Below are 15,102 nucleotides of genomic sequence, written 5' to 3' on the forward strand. Positions count from 1 at the left end.
CAAAGACATTAAAACAAAAATGAACATACTCTGCTGGGGGACTGTTTATCTGATAACCACCAAAGTCTAAAATAGTTTTGTTTGTTGTTGTTTTTTGTTTAGACCCATATTTCTGCAGAATATTTAAACTTTCCCTAAGGCTAAAATAAATATATAAATAAACAATCCCCATTACACATTACTTCTACAAACAAATTGTGGTTTCAGGCAATGTTAATCAACAAAAAGAATTAAACAAGAAGTCTTTAAAATTAGCCATGACCTTATTTATAGCTTCATTACTTTCACGATTTCATTTGTTGGGTTGTTATGTCACCTCGGCCTTTAATTTAATTGCTGCATCTCTAACTATATTAGAATAGCTTAATGAATGGTGGTTGCTTGTTTTTCCTCACCAAAATCTAACATTTGCAGAACTTATAACACCAGAAAGCTATTTAATTCACCCATGTATTTGGTGAAATTGGGTTTATATTTTTAAACTGATTTTCTGTTAGCAAAGCAGCATGTGAATCAATATGGCATAGTCTGATATAACTGAAGATAAGCCTGAAGAATGAAGTCTTAGGGGTCTAGACACCTTACACTGAAGGTTTAGACTGCATCTTGGAGACAATAAGCCACAAAATAATTTTTAAACAAGGGATTGACGTGATCATATCTTATCTTACAAAACTCCAGGTCTTGGGTGAAGTAGGGATTTGTAGAAAACAAGAATGGAGACAGGAAAGAAGTTAGGAGACTCCTATTAGGATCCATGAGCAGTGCTTTAGAAGGAAAGAAAAGATTTGGAAATTATTTAAAATGAAATACTTTTATCTTGGACCATCATAGGTAGGGGTAGACTTCTGAAGAAGGGTTCTGGCCTGAGTGGAAGTATGAGTGATGAAATCATTCACTGAGATTCGGCTGATGAAATGAGAGGGGGTTTAGGATAAAAAATAAGAAATGTAGGTCTAGATAGGTTGAGTTTAAGTACCTGCAAGGCACAGGAAGATGTATTCCCAGCTAATGGTGCTAAGGAAATCTGGAAAGAAAGCACTGGGTTAAGTGCAGATCAGGCATGGCCAGAGCTTCCTGCTGGGTAGAACCTTAACCAAGAACAACATGAACAAAGTAGCAAAGATCTATAGCTATTTCCTTAGGAAAGCCAAAATTTAAGGGAACAGGTAGACTAGAGCCTCTACAGAGACTGTTAAAGAACACTCAGAACAAGAATGCAATTTTCATAGACAGTAATCCATGGATCAGAAATTGGGTCTTTAACAGACAACTAATCTGCCAGCATATTAACCTTAAACTTGCCAGCTTCCACAACTGTGAGAAATAAATTTCTGTTGATTATAAGCTTGATTTAAAAAAAAAAAAAAAGTCAGGAAGATGGAAGCAAAAGAAACTAGCAGTGGAAACTGATAATGACAGTTTCAGGAATGACTTCCAGGAATGCCAGACTAACCCAGAATGGAAAGGACTCAAGTATTCACTGCATCAGGAATTTAGGAGGCCATGAGAAACTGATATGCTGTGGGTGCTGTGACAAATTACAAACTTACTGCTTGAGGATGACACAAATGGATTATCTTATAGTTCTCAAGGCCAGAAGTCTGAAATGGGTTTCACTTGGCTAAAATCAAGGTGGTGGTTGGGGTGGAGGTGTGTGTTCTTTCTGGAGCCCCCAAGCCAATACTTTCTTTATTCCAGCTTCTGGAAGCCATCTGAATCCCTTGTCTTGGAATCTTTACTTCAAAGCCAGCAGTGTAGCATCATCAAATCCTCTCTGGTTTGGACTCTCCTATCTCTCTCTTACTTATCACATCTATTGTGATTACATTGGGCAAATACAGAAATACATATGAGAAATGTCCCCATTTTAAGATCCTGAACTTAGCCAGCCATAGTGGCGGCACTCCAATAATCATAGAGGCTTGGGAGACTGAGACAGGGGACTGCAGGTTCAAAGTGAGCCTCAGCAACTTAGCGAGGCCATAAGCAATTAAGCAAGACCCTGTCTCAAGATAAAAAATAAAAAGGACTGAGGATGTGACTCAATGGTTAAGCATCCCTGGGTTCAATCCTGATACCAAAAAAAAAAAAAAAAAATCCTGAACTTAATCTAATCTGCAACATTCTTTTTGCCCTATGAAATAGCATATAGCATATTCACAGGTTCAGGAGATTAGGGTGTGGGCAGCTTTGGGGAGCAGTAGTATGCCTACCACACAGAACAAATGAGATATGGGAAAGAAGATAATAGCAGTCTGTATCAAACTAGATTTATTCTTTCAAAGAAGTTTGCCTTAGAAGTAAAGAGGGAAATTTGGGTAGAAAACAACTTGATAGTAAAAAGTGATTTAAACAAATAAATTATGATTGACGTTAGCATATTTATTAGCTTCATGAAAACTTCACTGGAGAGACCAAAGCTAAATACAGCAGCTGATGAGAGGTACTGATGCAATACCCTCCTTGGAAGGGTAGGACTGGCATCCAGGAGATTGCTCAAAGACCTGGCCTGGAAGGAGGGCCACTGATCTTCAGCAATGAGGAATAAGAAATATCAGGTGCAAATGTAGTTGGGTTATAGCTCTAGAGCATGTTGAAGAAAGTGACAAAGTTGGGAACATTTGCTGAGTTAGCCAAGGTCAGAAACATACAGATGGCAAAGGGCACTGAGATTGGCCCCAGCTGGATGGAGCACATGAATTAACAATGGCGCTAACCTGTAAAACGTACATTACAATGACATTTACTACCTTTGAAAATTACTTTCTCACATTTCAAGAAAAGCAGAGATAAATAATATTAAGTAAATTGAAGTAAAGTGGCATTTGACTTTTTGAATAGCAAATGCAACTTTGTTATATGACCCACCATTTTTAAAAGAGCAGATGTTTAATAATTGCCTGTACCTAAGAAAATTAGTTTTGTTCTGTATTTTCCAGACTTACTTTTTGACACAACTGGATTCCAGTTTTAATAGGGGGGAAAAAACAAGTTCACAAAGGTCTTTTCTTTTAAAATTGGCATTTTCTCTGTAGTGGTAAAATGCATGCAAAAAGCATATGATTATGGTATTTATGTTTCCATTAAGGTGTCCTCAGCAAGCTAGGGGAGTATAGCCTACTATTTTCCTGCTATTTAGATTTATAGCAGCACAGTTCTTATTTTATTTCAATTATATTTGAGGACAATGCACTCCTGTAGGCAAATGATTGCATGGTGACAGTCAGCAAATGTCCATTAGAGCTGTCTTTTTGTGCAGTTTTAAACTACAGATTCTGGTATCTGGATATAAAAATACAAATTGCATGGTGTCCTCAAGTAAATAAAAAACATATTGACCAGAATTTCATCATGCCTTTGTTAGAATTCAAAGCATACTAAACTTTCTAAATTGGAACTGTGGTAACTTGTATGAAAAGAAATTCTTTGGTATTGAGACACACTGAAAAAAGTTTAGTGATAATATCACACTTGCAAGATAATCCTTTAAATAAAACGATGGATGACTGAATCACAGGTGAACAATTGACATCATGAATGCCAGGATAAAGTTGTGTCTATGAGGGTTATCACTGATTTCACAGCTTCACTGTTAACGGACCTTAATAAACTAACTCATATTGGAGCTCCAGATTTTTTTCTCTCCCATTACCCCAAGAATCATGCTTTTCCAAGTTGGATGGATCAGCAGCAGCAGTGTCAACTGGGGTGCTTGTTTAAATGTGAGCTCACAGTTCTTAACCACATCAACTGAATCAAAATATCTAACATCTGTGAGAAGCATTTTGAGTAATTTGGTAGAAGAACTCTGGGTTCTTTTATACACACTAAAATTTGAAAATGTACTGTTTGAGAATGCAGCCTACGCTTTCTATTATTATAACAAATACCTGAGATAATAAGCTTATAAAGAAAAAAAATTGTTTTGGTTCACTTTGGGAAGTTTAATTCACAGACAATTGGTGGAACAAAGCTGTTCACCTCATGGTAGCCAGGAATCAAAAAGAGAGAAGAGACCAGAGTCCCTCAATCCCTTGGACAGCATGTCCCCAAAGATTTAAGACCTTCTACTAGGCCCCATCTCTAAAGGTTCCACCACTTCCCAACAGTGCCACAGGTTGGGACCAGGCCTTCAATATATTCAAACTATAGCACAGTCTTACAAGTCTTAAGATCACAATTCCTGCTTGCCAGTCCCACCAGGAGCTAACCTGACATATAAGAAATGCCAAAAGTTTATATGAGGTTTGCAGTGATTCAAGTCTCCCTTTTTCTGGGTGCTCACAAGCTTAGAATCAGTAAGAATTCTGGGGTGGTGATAGAGTTCAAAGGTAGAGTGTTTGCCTAGCTTGCATGAAGTTCCAATTTCAATCTCCAACATTGAGGGGAAAAAAGAAAAGAAAAGAAAATGAACCATCCTAGAATCAGTAAGAATTAGTAAGAATTCCATGAAAGTAAAACATGAAGAACTTCAAAATTCTGTGAAAATACAAAATGAAGACCTTTACATTGTTAAAGGACATATTGAAACAGACTGAGAGGCCCTGCTCTCAACACCACCATCCCTTATGCTCAGATAAGGCATTCTATAATACCCAGCATAAATACCCAGCATTCAATTTTAATATCCATACTAAAGCTGTAGAAGTAATCTGTCATGCCTCATGCTATATGCAGTAAGTCCTAAAAGAAAGGGAAATTTTTATGATATGATGAGATTCTGGGATAATATGTAGAGACCAAGCTATTTAATAAATGAAGTGATATCTAGAATTGTATCCCCATACTTTTATGTTAAGTAATAAAGAATCAAACCTCACTTGATTAATTTCAATTTCATGCTTTACTTGTTTTCTGCATCTATGGATACTGTGCTTTCCTGAGAGTAAAAGACCATTTGCTAAGTAACAAGTGCAACAGCAGACCCTGGAATAGTGCTTATTATGAACAAGGCACAGTGCTGAGTGCTTTATATGCTATTAACAGGGTTAATCCTGCCCAAGCCTAACAAGGCAAGGACCATTATCCCCATCTTACAGATGAGGCAAGGGAAGCACAGTTTATACAACCAATGGCTCAAAACTCAGACAAGTTGGCTCTATAGTTCATGCTAGTATATAACAGATAACTGCCTCTGACTTTATAGCAGAATTGTCCATGGAGGTAGGAGCTGGCAGGGGATAAAGGTCTTCAAAAGTTAAGGAGGATATTTTCTAGAAGACCTTTCATTGATAAAATATCTTTAAGTAGAGGCTTAACAAAATAAAGGGCAGAATAGCTAACTGAGCAACACTGAAGAATTTTGCCCATTATTTAATTTCACAAAATATTAAAATCATTTGACTAGGGGATAATTTTCCAATCTGCAAACAATCTTGATCAAAATATAATGATTCCTTTTGGGGGGGCTCTTCTGTGCACAACTTATTATATTCAGAATGGCATTTGGCTTCATGAAACAGAAACCTGATGGCAGGTTAACATACACAAGGAACAGGTGACAAGTCCAGAGTGACCATGCCAGGAATGCATGCTCAAGGGACCAGGCTGCCCCATTCTTCTTCCATGCAGCCTTCACCTTCAGGGTTGTAAACCCTCACTTGCAGCACCCACCAGGATCCAAACAGAGAAGCGAAATGTTAAAGAGTAAGAACCGACTCAACACCTTTACGCTTTAAAAAAAAAAAAAATTAAGAGAGACAGAGAGAGAGAGAATTTTTTTTAATATTTATTTTTTAGTTTTCAGCAGACACAACACCTTTGTTTGTATGTGGTGCTGAGGATCGAACCCGGGCCGCACACATGCCAGGCGAGCATGCTACCGCTTGAGCCATATCCCCAGCCTTACGCTTTTTTTTTTTTTTTTTTTTTTTTGCAGTGCTAGGGAATGTACCATGGGCCTTGGATGTGCTAGCCAAGCACTCTACTGCTGCACTAAACCCCCAAGCTCAGCTCCATTCTAGTCAGGGAAAAAACTAGCTTTGTTGGAAGTTCCACCTCTAGATCTGCTTCTAACTTTTATTTGTCCGAACTATGCCACCCGTGGCTGAAAGGGAACCTGGAGAAATTGAAAATTTTGGATAGGTATCTTTTGCTATCTTGAACAAAATTGGAATTTATTAAGCAAGGAAGAAGGGGATAAGAAGATAGCAGGCACGCAACTGGCAGTTCCTTCCTCAATGCATAGAGAGTATGGAAACAGCAGTGCATCCACTGAGATGCAGTAACAAATAGGAAAGGCACTCATGTCTAAGAAATACAGGATTATGAATCATTTCCAATGATAAAATTTTGAGGTCTCTGATTAATAATCAGGATAAAGAAAAATACATCAGCTTTTTTTGTGTGTGTAAGTGTAAGTCTAGTATTCATACAAAACACAGGAGAGGGTCTGCTTCTCTTTAGCTTCTCTTTATCCAACATGAAAAACCAAAATGTTGCCAAGGACACCAATAAAAAGTAACCAGGGCATCATGATTAAAGCATATGGTTATATACTAGTTGACATGTCAATAAACAGCACGAAAATATTTCTAGACATAATATAATGCTATCCTATAAAAAGCTTCATAAATAATACATGGAAATTGAAAAAGATACCCCCATTTTGACATCAAATTCATAGCATTTAATCAATTATCTTTGGTTGCTTCCATGTAGAGCTACCAAATTTACATTTCTGACTATAAGATCCAAGAAAATGATTAAGAAAGAAAAATTCTGAATTCTGCTTTCTTAACGAACAAAGAAAATCCAAGAAGAGATGCAGGCTACACTTCACGACTGTCAACTCTTTACACTGCCTACACTCCCACAAAACCCAAAAATCTGAATAGTAAAGTTGATCAGATACTGATTACAAATTTTGGTAACATTTAGTGATGATAGGAGCTTGTGCATTGTTCATACCAGAAATAATCTCTGAGAAGTTTCAAGTTTTGTATTTCCATTAGGATGATAAGTTAATGTAGTAAGTGTCTTCTAGATATTTACGGGCATGTTATTTTATTGTCTGAATTTTAAGTTTACAAATATGAAGGCACCAAGAATTATACTACTTTCACTATCTCAACTTAATGATAACAGAGGCAAGCTAACTTCACATATAAACGATTCATCTCTGTGATGTGCAGACCAAAGATATTTGGACATGAACACTCAAAAGAACCCAGAATTTTGCAGTTCTTTTGATGATATGATGAACGCTTAGTTAGTACTTAGTTCATAGTGGTACATAAACACACTCAAATGAACTAACCATGTAGCAACCACCACCTTATTTATGATTTGTGCAAGAATTTAGATTATTTTTAAAAAATAGTATGGTCCCATTAATGCTGTTCATTTGAACATAATGGCTCTGCCATTTTGTTCGTATTTAATTTTGTAAAGACATTTGGTTTTATAGTTGTATAATGGTTATAAACAGAAGGAATTTGGTCTTATTATATTTTTATACATATTTAAATAACATTATAATGAAAACATTTTAAACCAATGCTGCAGTATAAAGAGCTTGTCTTTCCTTTAAAAAGGAGTTTCTATACTACTCAAAATTGAGAAGCACTTTTCTACAGCTGGCTCTCTGACAGAAAAAGATGAGGGGATGATACCATTTTTTCCATACCAAGTTCATACTCAGGAATAGGTCAGTGAAGAAGTATTGTACAGGTAGAGTAGTTATCAAACTTTTGAATTAGTGATGTCACTCATTATCTAATGGGTATCTTTTTCTCTGAAAAAAAATCAGAAAACCAAACCTAGGTTTCTGTAATTCCTTTTTGAAAAAATAATCTCTCTGAGTAAAGCTGGTGAGGATTGGATTATAGCGATGTCTAAGGTGTGATTTTGAATTATTCACAGGTGTGACTAATCCTTTTTTTCTGAGATGTTTTCCTGAGTAGAGTTTTGATAGCAATTAGTTAGGAGGCTGCTTCAGTTTTGGGTTAGTGTGGTGCACAGCAGAAGTCATGGGAAGGGATGTTGTAGCCCATAGTAGAGGGGTTCTGAACATGGAAGCCCTTTAGAAAATGTGCAGAAATCTTCTGGCAGGATTCAGAGTCTTTTAAAACACTGGGGTTTAAAGCAACCACTTCTGATTATGACTTGTTGGGAGATCCTTTCTGACTCTGGCTCTGGTCATGTGGGACTTCTGAGCTATGTAACTGCTCAAGCACATCCACTCTTTTTAACTAGATGTGGAAATGATGAATGCTTCATCAATGTCCAATAATACATCGATTAATGATTTTGAAGTTACTCCCAAAGTTACAAACTGGCAATGTTACTGTTACTAGTGTCCTTTCTCCCAGGAAAACATTTTCAATGGGACATTAAAACCGCCTTCAAATGCTGTTTGACCTTCTATAAGCAGCTTTCACAAATATGGCAGAAACAAGTAAAAAGCTTTTAAAGGAAATGTCACTGTCACTGATAATGACTTCATTCTTTGAGTCCTGGCACATCTGTGTTAGTTAATAAGCAGGTGAACCTTCTAGGTCATCCCAGTAGAGGGGTTTAAATAAACTAGAAGCCTCCTTATTCACTCATTATCTTCTACATAAAATAGATTTTCTAAGAAAAAATAAATATTGAAATTACAACATAGAAAGGAAACATCAGAACAATAATCTGATCAAAATTTCACATTAATATCTGCTTCTTCATTTACTGTTGCTTGTTTTGTTTTGTTTTCCCATTTGCTATTTTTTTTAAATGCTTCCTTCTGGGTTTGCCCAAGGTTTATATGTTGCATTTGCAAACCTCTATTAAAAAAAAAAAAAGCTGGAAACAAATAACTGAAATAGACTTCTTACAAAACTGTATCAAACAAATTACACACATGCCACAGATAAAATAATTCCAGTGCCATCTTTTGTCTTGCAAGGTATCTTAAAGTATATCCCCAGGACCAGTGGTGCTAACATCAAACTTAGAATTTATAAGAAATGTCAATCCCTGGGCTCCACTCCAGACAAAATGCTAGAAGACAGTCAACCAATCAGTGCTTTAAGAAACCTTCAGGTGACCCTAAAGCTCATGAAGGCTTGGGAATCACTGATTTTTAAGTGAAACCATGTATAATGTACAGAGCCCAGCTCCCACACACAGCAACAATAATAACATGGTGAGTGAAGTGTTTATGATAATACTATGCATATGTTTGACATAAAAGAAATGAGTATTATTTTCTTCATGAGCTAAAATCCATCTGGTGCTTGATTATACAAATGGAAGAATGGAAAAAGATCTGTTTAAAATTATGTCAGTTAAAACTTGAAATACACACACACACACATATCTCCATAGAGTCAGTTAAATTTTTAAATAACTATAGGCATCAAATACAGTCAACATGGTACTCCTGTATGTTTTATTGGTAAATATAAATCAGACCTGTGCTATGTGACTGTTAATTACCAATTTCAAAACTGGCTCTGCTGTATTTCTCATTTACTAATTCTTTCATAATATAAAATTATGTTACCCAAAAAGGTGGCCCTTCTAAATCATAACTGGAACAAATCATGTCATTCTTCACCTAGTTAATTACCCTAACTGGAGCCTCTCCTAGCAATAAAAGCAAATATTGCTTAAGTAGAAGGGCCATAATTTCAAGTTTGCTTTTTATTTGAGTTATAAACTAAAGGTTGGTTCTTAGGCCTAAAACTGTTTGAAGAACAGGATGAAATATGTTGGAATCATTAGAAAAGCTATCAAAACCTCTTGCTGCTCTCTCCATTAGGCTTCGATTTGTGTAAATTCAATACTTTAGACACAACAGCTTTTAAAAAGCCATTAATAACAGGCAGTTCAGGTTTGAGGATTGATGAACAATCTACTCCCTTGTCAAAAACTATATAAAAGCTGATTTGAAAGCAATACCAGGATCGCCCCTGGAGCCTACCTGTCTACAGGTGAAGGTTTGGAATTCCGCGGCTTCTTCACTTGAGCATACAAAGCATCCATCATGTGCCCTTCTCTTGGGCTCTGGGGCCTGGTGTTGAGAGCCAGAGAACCTTCATAAGAAGACATTCCCCCATACATCAACTCGTCGTCACAGCCGAATGTGCGATGAAAATCTTGGATTTCAGCATAGTCACGTTCTCGAGCTTGTCGCTCCCTAAATTCTCGAGTTTTGGCTTGAATCCTGTAAAATTATAACAAAGATGAAATAAGAGAAACTATTCTGTCTCGAAAACCTATATACAGAAGCATTCACCAAAACATGTTGTAAAATACATTTTATCCTGTGTAGCTACCGGAAGAGCAGAGGTATTAAATGCTAAGTTATATATATTTTATATTGTCAAGTAATGCCATGTATGCTAAAAAATAATTTCAGATACTTTTTATTCACGTCAATAAGAAACACTCATAATTTAAATCTTAGGTTTACATTTTCATATATTAACTAGCATTAAAAAATCATCGTGAACAAAGGGCCTCTGGCATCTACCTGCATGTGAGGCATGACATGATTAAGGCAAGAATTGATTTTTTTAAAAGTTACACATATACGCTATGTGAGTGTGTGTGTATTTTAAATAAGCATACACATTAAACATACTACAGTTTAAACATGAATTCACACTGTTCATGTCATTAATAGCAAAAAGTGATTCCAGTTTAAGGACAGTGGTATTGATTTCATGTGATATATACAGAACTAGAGAATTCTGAGCTTAAGGACAAGAAATACACATCCAGTCAAATTCTGAAATGAATTTGACTGCATTAAAATTAAAAAGCAACCAGATGCAGTGGGACATGCATGTAATGCTAGTGGCTCAGGAGGCTGAGGCAGGAGGATTGCAAGTTGAAAGCTAGCCTCAGCAACTTAGCAAGGCCCAAAACAACTTAGTTCTCACTGTCTCAAAATAAACAGGGCTTGGGATGTGGCTCAGTGGTCTGGCACCCTTGGGTTCAATCCCTGGTACCTAAATAAATAAATAAAAGTGGGCCTTATCTGACCACTTTTACTGAACATATATTCAATTTACTAAGATTTTATTAAATTATTTATTAAAGTATTTACAATATATTGATATAATTTATGCCATAAATTAATGTTAGTTACCTAAAAATAATTAGTTATCAGTAGAATTTTGATGATTTTTGATGGAAAAATATTTTTGTTGCACACTTACAAATTGAAATAATTATTTCAAAAACAGTAAAGTCTTGGAAAAGACGTGGGGAAAAGGGAACCTTTACATGCTATTGCTGGGAATGTAAATTTATCCAATTATCATGAAAAATATTATGAATGGTCTTCAGAATTCTAAAATTAGAACTATCATATAGTTCAGCAATCCCACTGCTAGGTATATATCCAAAGGAAATGAAATCAGTATATCATAAAGACATCTGTACTTGAATGTTTATTGCAGTTCTATTCACAAGGGCCATAATAAGGAATTGACCTAAGTATTCAACAATGGATGAACTGATAAATAAAATAGTGCATATATTCCCAGTGGAATACTATTCAACCACAAAAATGAATGAAATTCTGTCATTTGCAGCAACATGGATGAACCTGGAGAACATTATGTTAAATGATAGAAAAATACTGCATCATCTCAATCATATGTGGAAATGAGAAGTTAATCTCAAAGAAGTAATGAATAAAACAGTGGTTACCAGAAACTAGGAAGGAAAAGGAGGGATAGAGGTCAGTCAATAATTTGAAGTTATAATTAGAAAGACAAAAAAAAAAACGTTTTAGTATTCTGTTGACTACTAGAGTGATTACAGTTAACAATGACATATTGTATATCTCAAAATAGATGTTCCCACCATAAAGAAATGACAATTGTTTGAGGAAATGGAAATCATAGTTAATCCTTCTTTAAGCTTTACACAATATTTACTTGTATCAAAACATTACATTGTATCCCATTACTATATAATGTGCTGCTGAAGGAAATCAAAGAATTTCTTAAAACAACAACAACAAAAAAGACTTGTAACTTTGTTCATGGATGGAAAGATTCTATGTGTAAGTCAATGTGCCTGAAACTGATAAAGGTTTAATGAAGATCCTATAAAAATCCAAGCAATATTTTTGTAGATACTGACAATATTATTTTAAAATCTATACTGGTTTGGGGTGTTGCTCAGTGATAGTGTGTGTGCTTAGTGTACACGAGAACCTGGTTTTGAGTCTCAGCACCACAAAAAAATAAAAATAAAATAAAAATGAGATAAAATTAATATGGAAGGACAAAAGAGAAAATAGTAAAACAATTGTGAAAAAGAACAAAGAAATGGAAGAAATCACGCTTCTAGAATGCAAGAGATAAAATACAGCTACTCTAATATAGACTATATAATACTTTTAGAAAGACAGATGCATAGATCAGTGGAACAGAATAAAGAACCCAGAAGTTGACAACTATGGCCAACTAATTTCTCACCACCGTGCAAAAACAATTCATTAGAATAAATGGATTTTTCAACAAATAGTAATGAAGCAATTGGATACCAATAGGGAGGGGGAAAATCCTGAAATTAAGTTTCACACCTTATGCAAAAATTAATTCAAAATAGATCATAGATTTACAGAGATCCTGCGTCTAATAGAAGAAAAAGTAGACCGTAATCTCTATCATGTGGGATTAGGCTCCAACTTCCTAAATAAGACTCCTGTGGCACAAGAATTTAAATCAAGAATCAATAAATGGGATGGATTCAAACTAAAAAGTTTCTTCTCAGCAAAAGAAACAATCTATGAGGTGAATAGAAAGCCTACATCTTGGGAGCAAATCTTTACCCCTCACACATTAGATAGAGCACTAATCTCTAGGGTATATAAAGAATTCAAAAAGCTAAGCACCAAAACAACAAGTAACCCAATCAATAAATGGGCCAAGAACCTGAAGAGACACTTCTCAGAAGATGATGTACAATCAATCAACAAATACATGAAAAATGTTCATCATCTCTAGCAATTAGAGAAATGCAAATCAAAACCACTCTAAGATTTCATCTCACTCCAGTCAGAATGGCAGCTATTATGAAGACAAACAACAAGTGTTGGTGAAGATGTGGGGAAAAAGGTGCACTTATACACTGCTGGTGAAACTACAAATTGGTGCAGGCAATATGGAAAGCAGTAAGGAGATTTCATGGAAAATTGGGGATGGAACCACCATTTGACCCAGCTATCCCTCTCCTCCGTCTATACCCAAAGGACTTAAAAACAGCATACTACAGGGACACAACCACTTCAATGTTTATAGCAACACAATTCACAATAGCTAAACTGTGGAACCAACCTAGGTGCCCTTCAGTAGATGAATGGATAAAAAAAAAATGTAGCATACATACACAATGGAATATTACTCAGCAATAAAAGAGAATAAAATCATGGCATTTGCAGGTAAATGGATGGAGTTAGAGAAGATAATTCTAAGTGAAGTTAGCTAATCCCAAAAAACCAAATGCCGAATGTTTTCTTTGATATAAGGAGGCTGATTCATAATGGGATAGGGAGAGGGAGCATGGGAGAAATAGACAAACTCTAGATAGGGCAGAGGGGTGGGAGGGGAAAGGAGAGGGCACGGGGTTATTAATAATGGTGGAATGTGATGATCATTATTATCCAAAGTACAGGTATTAAGACACGAATTGGTGTGAATATACTGTGTATACAACCAGAGATATGAAAAATTGTGCTCTGTATGTGTAATAAGAATTGTAATGCATTCCATTGTCATATATAAATAAAAATAAAAAGAATTTAAAAAATTAATTACTTATAAATAAAGACTTTATATTAGTTTGGTAAAAAAATAAATAAAATAAAAATAGATCATAGGTTTAAATGTAAAACTACAAAAATTAATCAGGAAACATAGAATAATATCTTTAGGATCTAGTGTTTGGTGAAGAGTTCTTAGAAATGATACCAAAACTGCTATCCATAAAATAAGAAAATATATAAATTCAACATCACAAAAATTACAAACTCTTCTTCTGTGAAAAGTTCTATTTAGAAGATAAAGAGAGAGGTGCAAATGGGGATATCCACAAATCACTTATCTCACAAAGTCTAAAAAATATTCATAATGCAACAATAGGAAAACAATCCATAGGCCAAAAATACAAAGGAAGATTTCACTGAAGAGGATATATAGCTGACAAATAAAGACACAGAAGAATGTTCACCATCACCTGCCATTAGGGAAATGCAAATTAAGACTACCATGAGCTACATTAGATACCTAGTAGATCAGTTAAAATAAAAAATAGTAAGCTGGGAATGGAACCACCATTTGACCCAACTATTCCCCTTCTCGGACTATACCCAAAAGACCTTAAAAGAGCCTACAACAGGGACACAGCTACATCAATGTTCATAGCAGCACAATTCACAATAGCTAGACTGTGGAACCAACCCAGATGCCCTTCAATAGATGAATGGATAACAAAAAATGTGGCATTTATACACAATGGAATATTACTCAGCACTAAAAAATAACAAAATCATGGCATTTGCAGGGAAATAGATGGCATTAGAGCACATTATGCTAAGTGAAGCTAGCCAAACCCTAAAAAACAAATGCAGAATGTCTTCTTTGATATAAGGGGGGGCGACTCAAAACAGAGCAGGGAGAAAGAGCATGAGACAAATATTGCCATTAAATATGGACGAGAGGTGCGTGGGAATGGGAGATAGAAGGGGAATTGCATGGAAGATGGTAGGAGCCCCTCACTGTTATGCAAAATTACATATAAGATGGTGTGAGGGGGAAGAAAAAAGAGAGAGAGAAATGTGTCACAGTAGATTGGGTAGAAAGAGGTGATGGGAGGGGAGGGGAGGGGAGGCGGGGGGGGGGATAGGAAGGGCAGCACAATACAATAGACACTAGTATGGCTCTCTATATAAACGTGGCTATATAACCAATGTGATCCTGCAATCTGTACACGTGGAAAAATAAGATTATGTACCCCATTTGAATCAAATGTATGATATGTCAAGATCATTGTAGTGTTTTGAGCAACTAATAAAAAAATAAAAAATAAATAGAAATTTAAAAAAATAATAGTGACAATATCAAAGGTGGGCAAGGATAAAAGGAAACTAGGTCT

The 15,102-nt window shown here is 35.6% G+C and overlaps 1 protein-coding gene across 13 annotated transcripts in view; it reads right to left on the reverse strand.

The window, feature by feature from the left end:
- The window catches only part of PARD3 (par-3 family cell polarity regulator), a 692,586-nt gene that overhangs the window by 170,572 nt on the left and 506,912 nt on the right, over nt 1-15,102 (reverse strand). For all 13 annotated transcript variants that reach the window (XM_081300388.1, XM_081300389.1, XM_081300386.1 and 10 more), the window contains one exon: nt 9,911-10,153. In XM_081300388.1, the coding sequence (XP_081156514.1) occupies nt 9,911-10,153 (243 nt within the window). The remainder of the gene's footprint in view (nt 1-9,910; nt 10,154-15,102) is intronic.

Source organism: Spermophilus citellus, assembly GCF_964194105.1.
Source record: "Spermophilus citellus genome assembly, chromosome: 6".
NCBI lineage: Eukaryota > Metazoa > Chordata > Mammalia > Rodentia > Sciuridae > Spermophilus > Spermophilus citellus.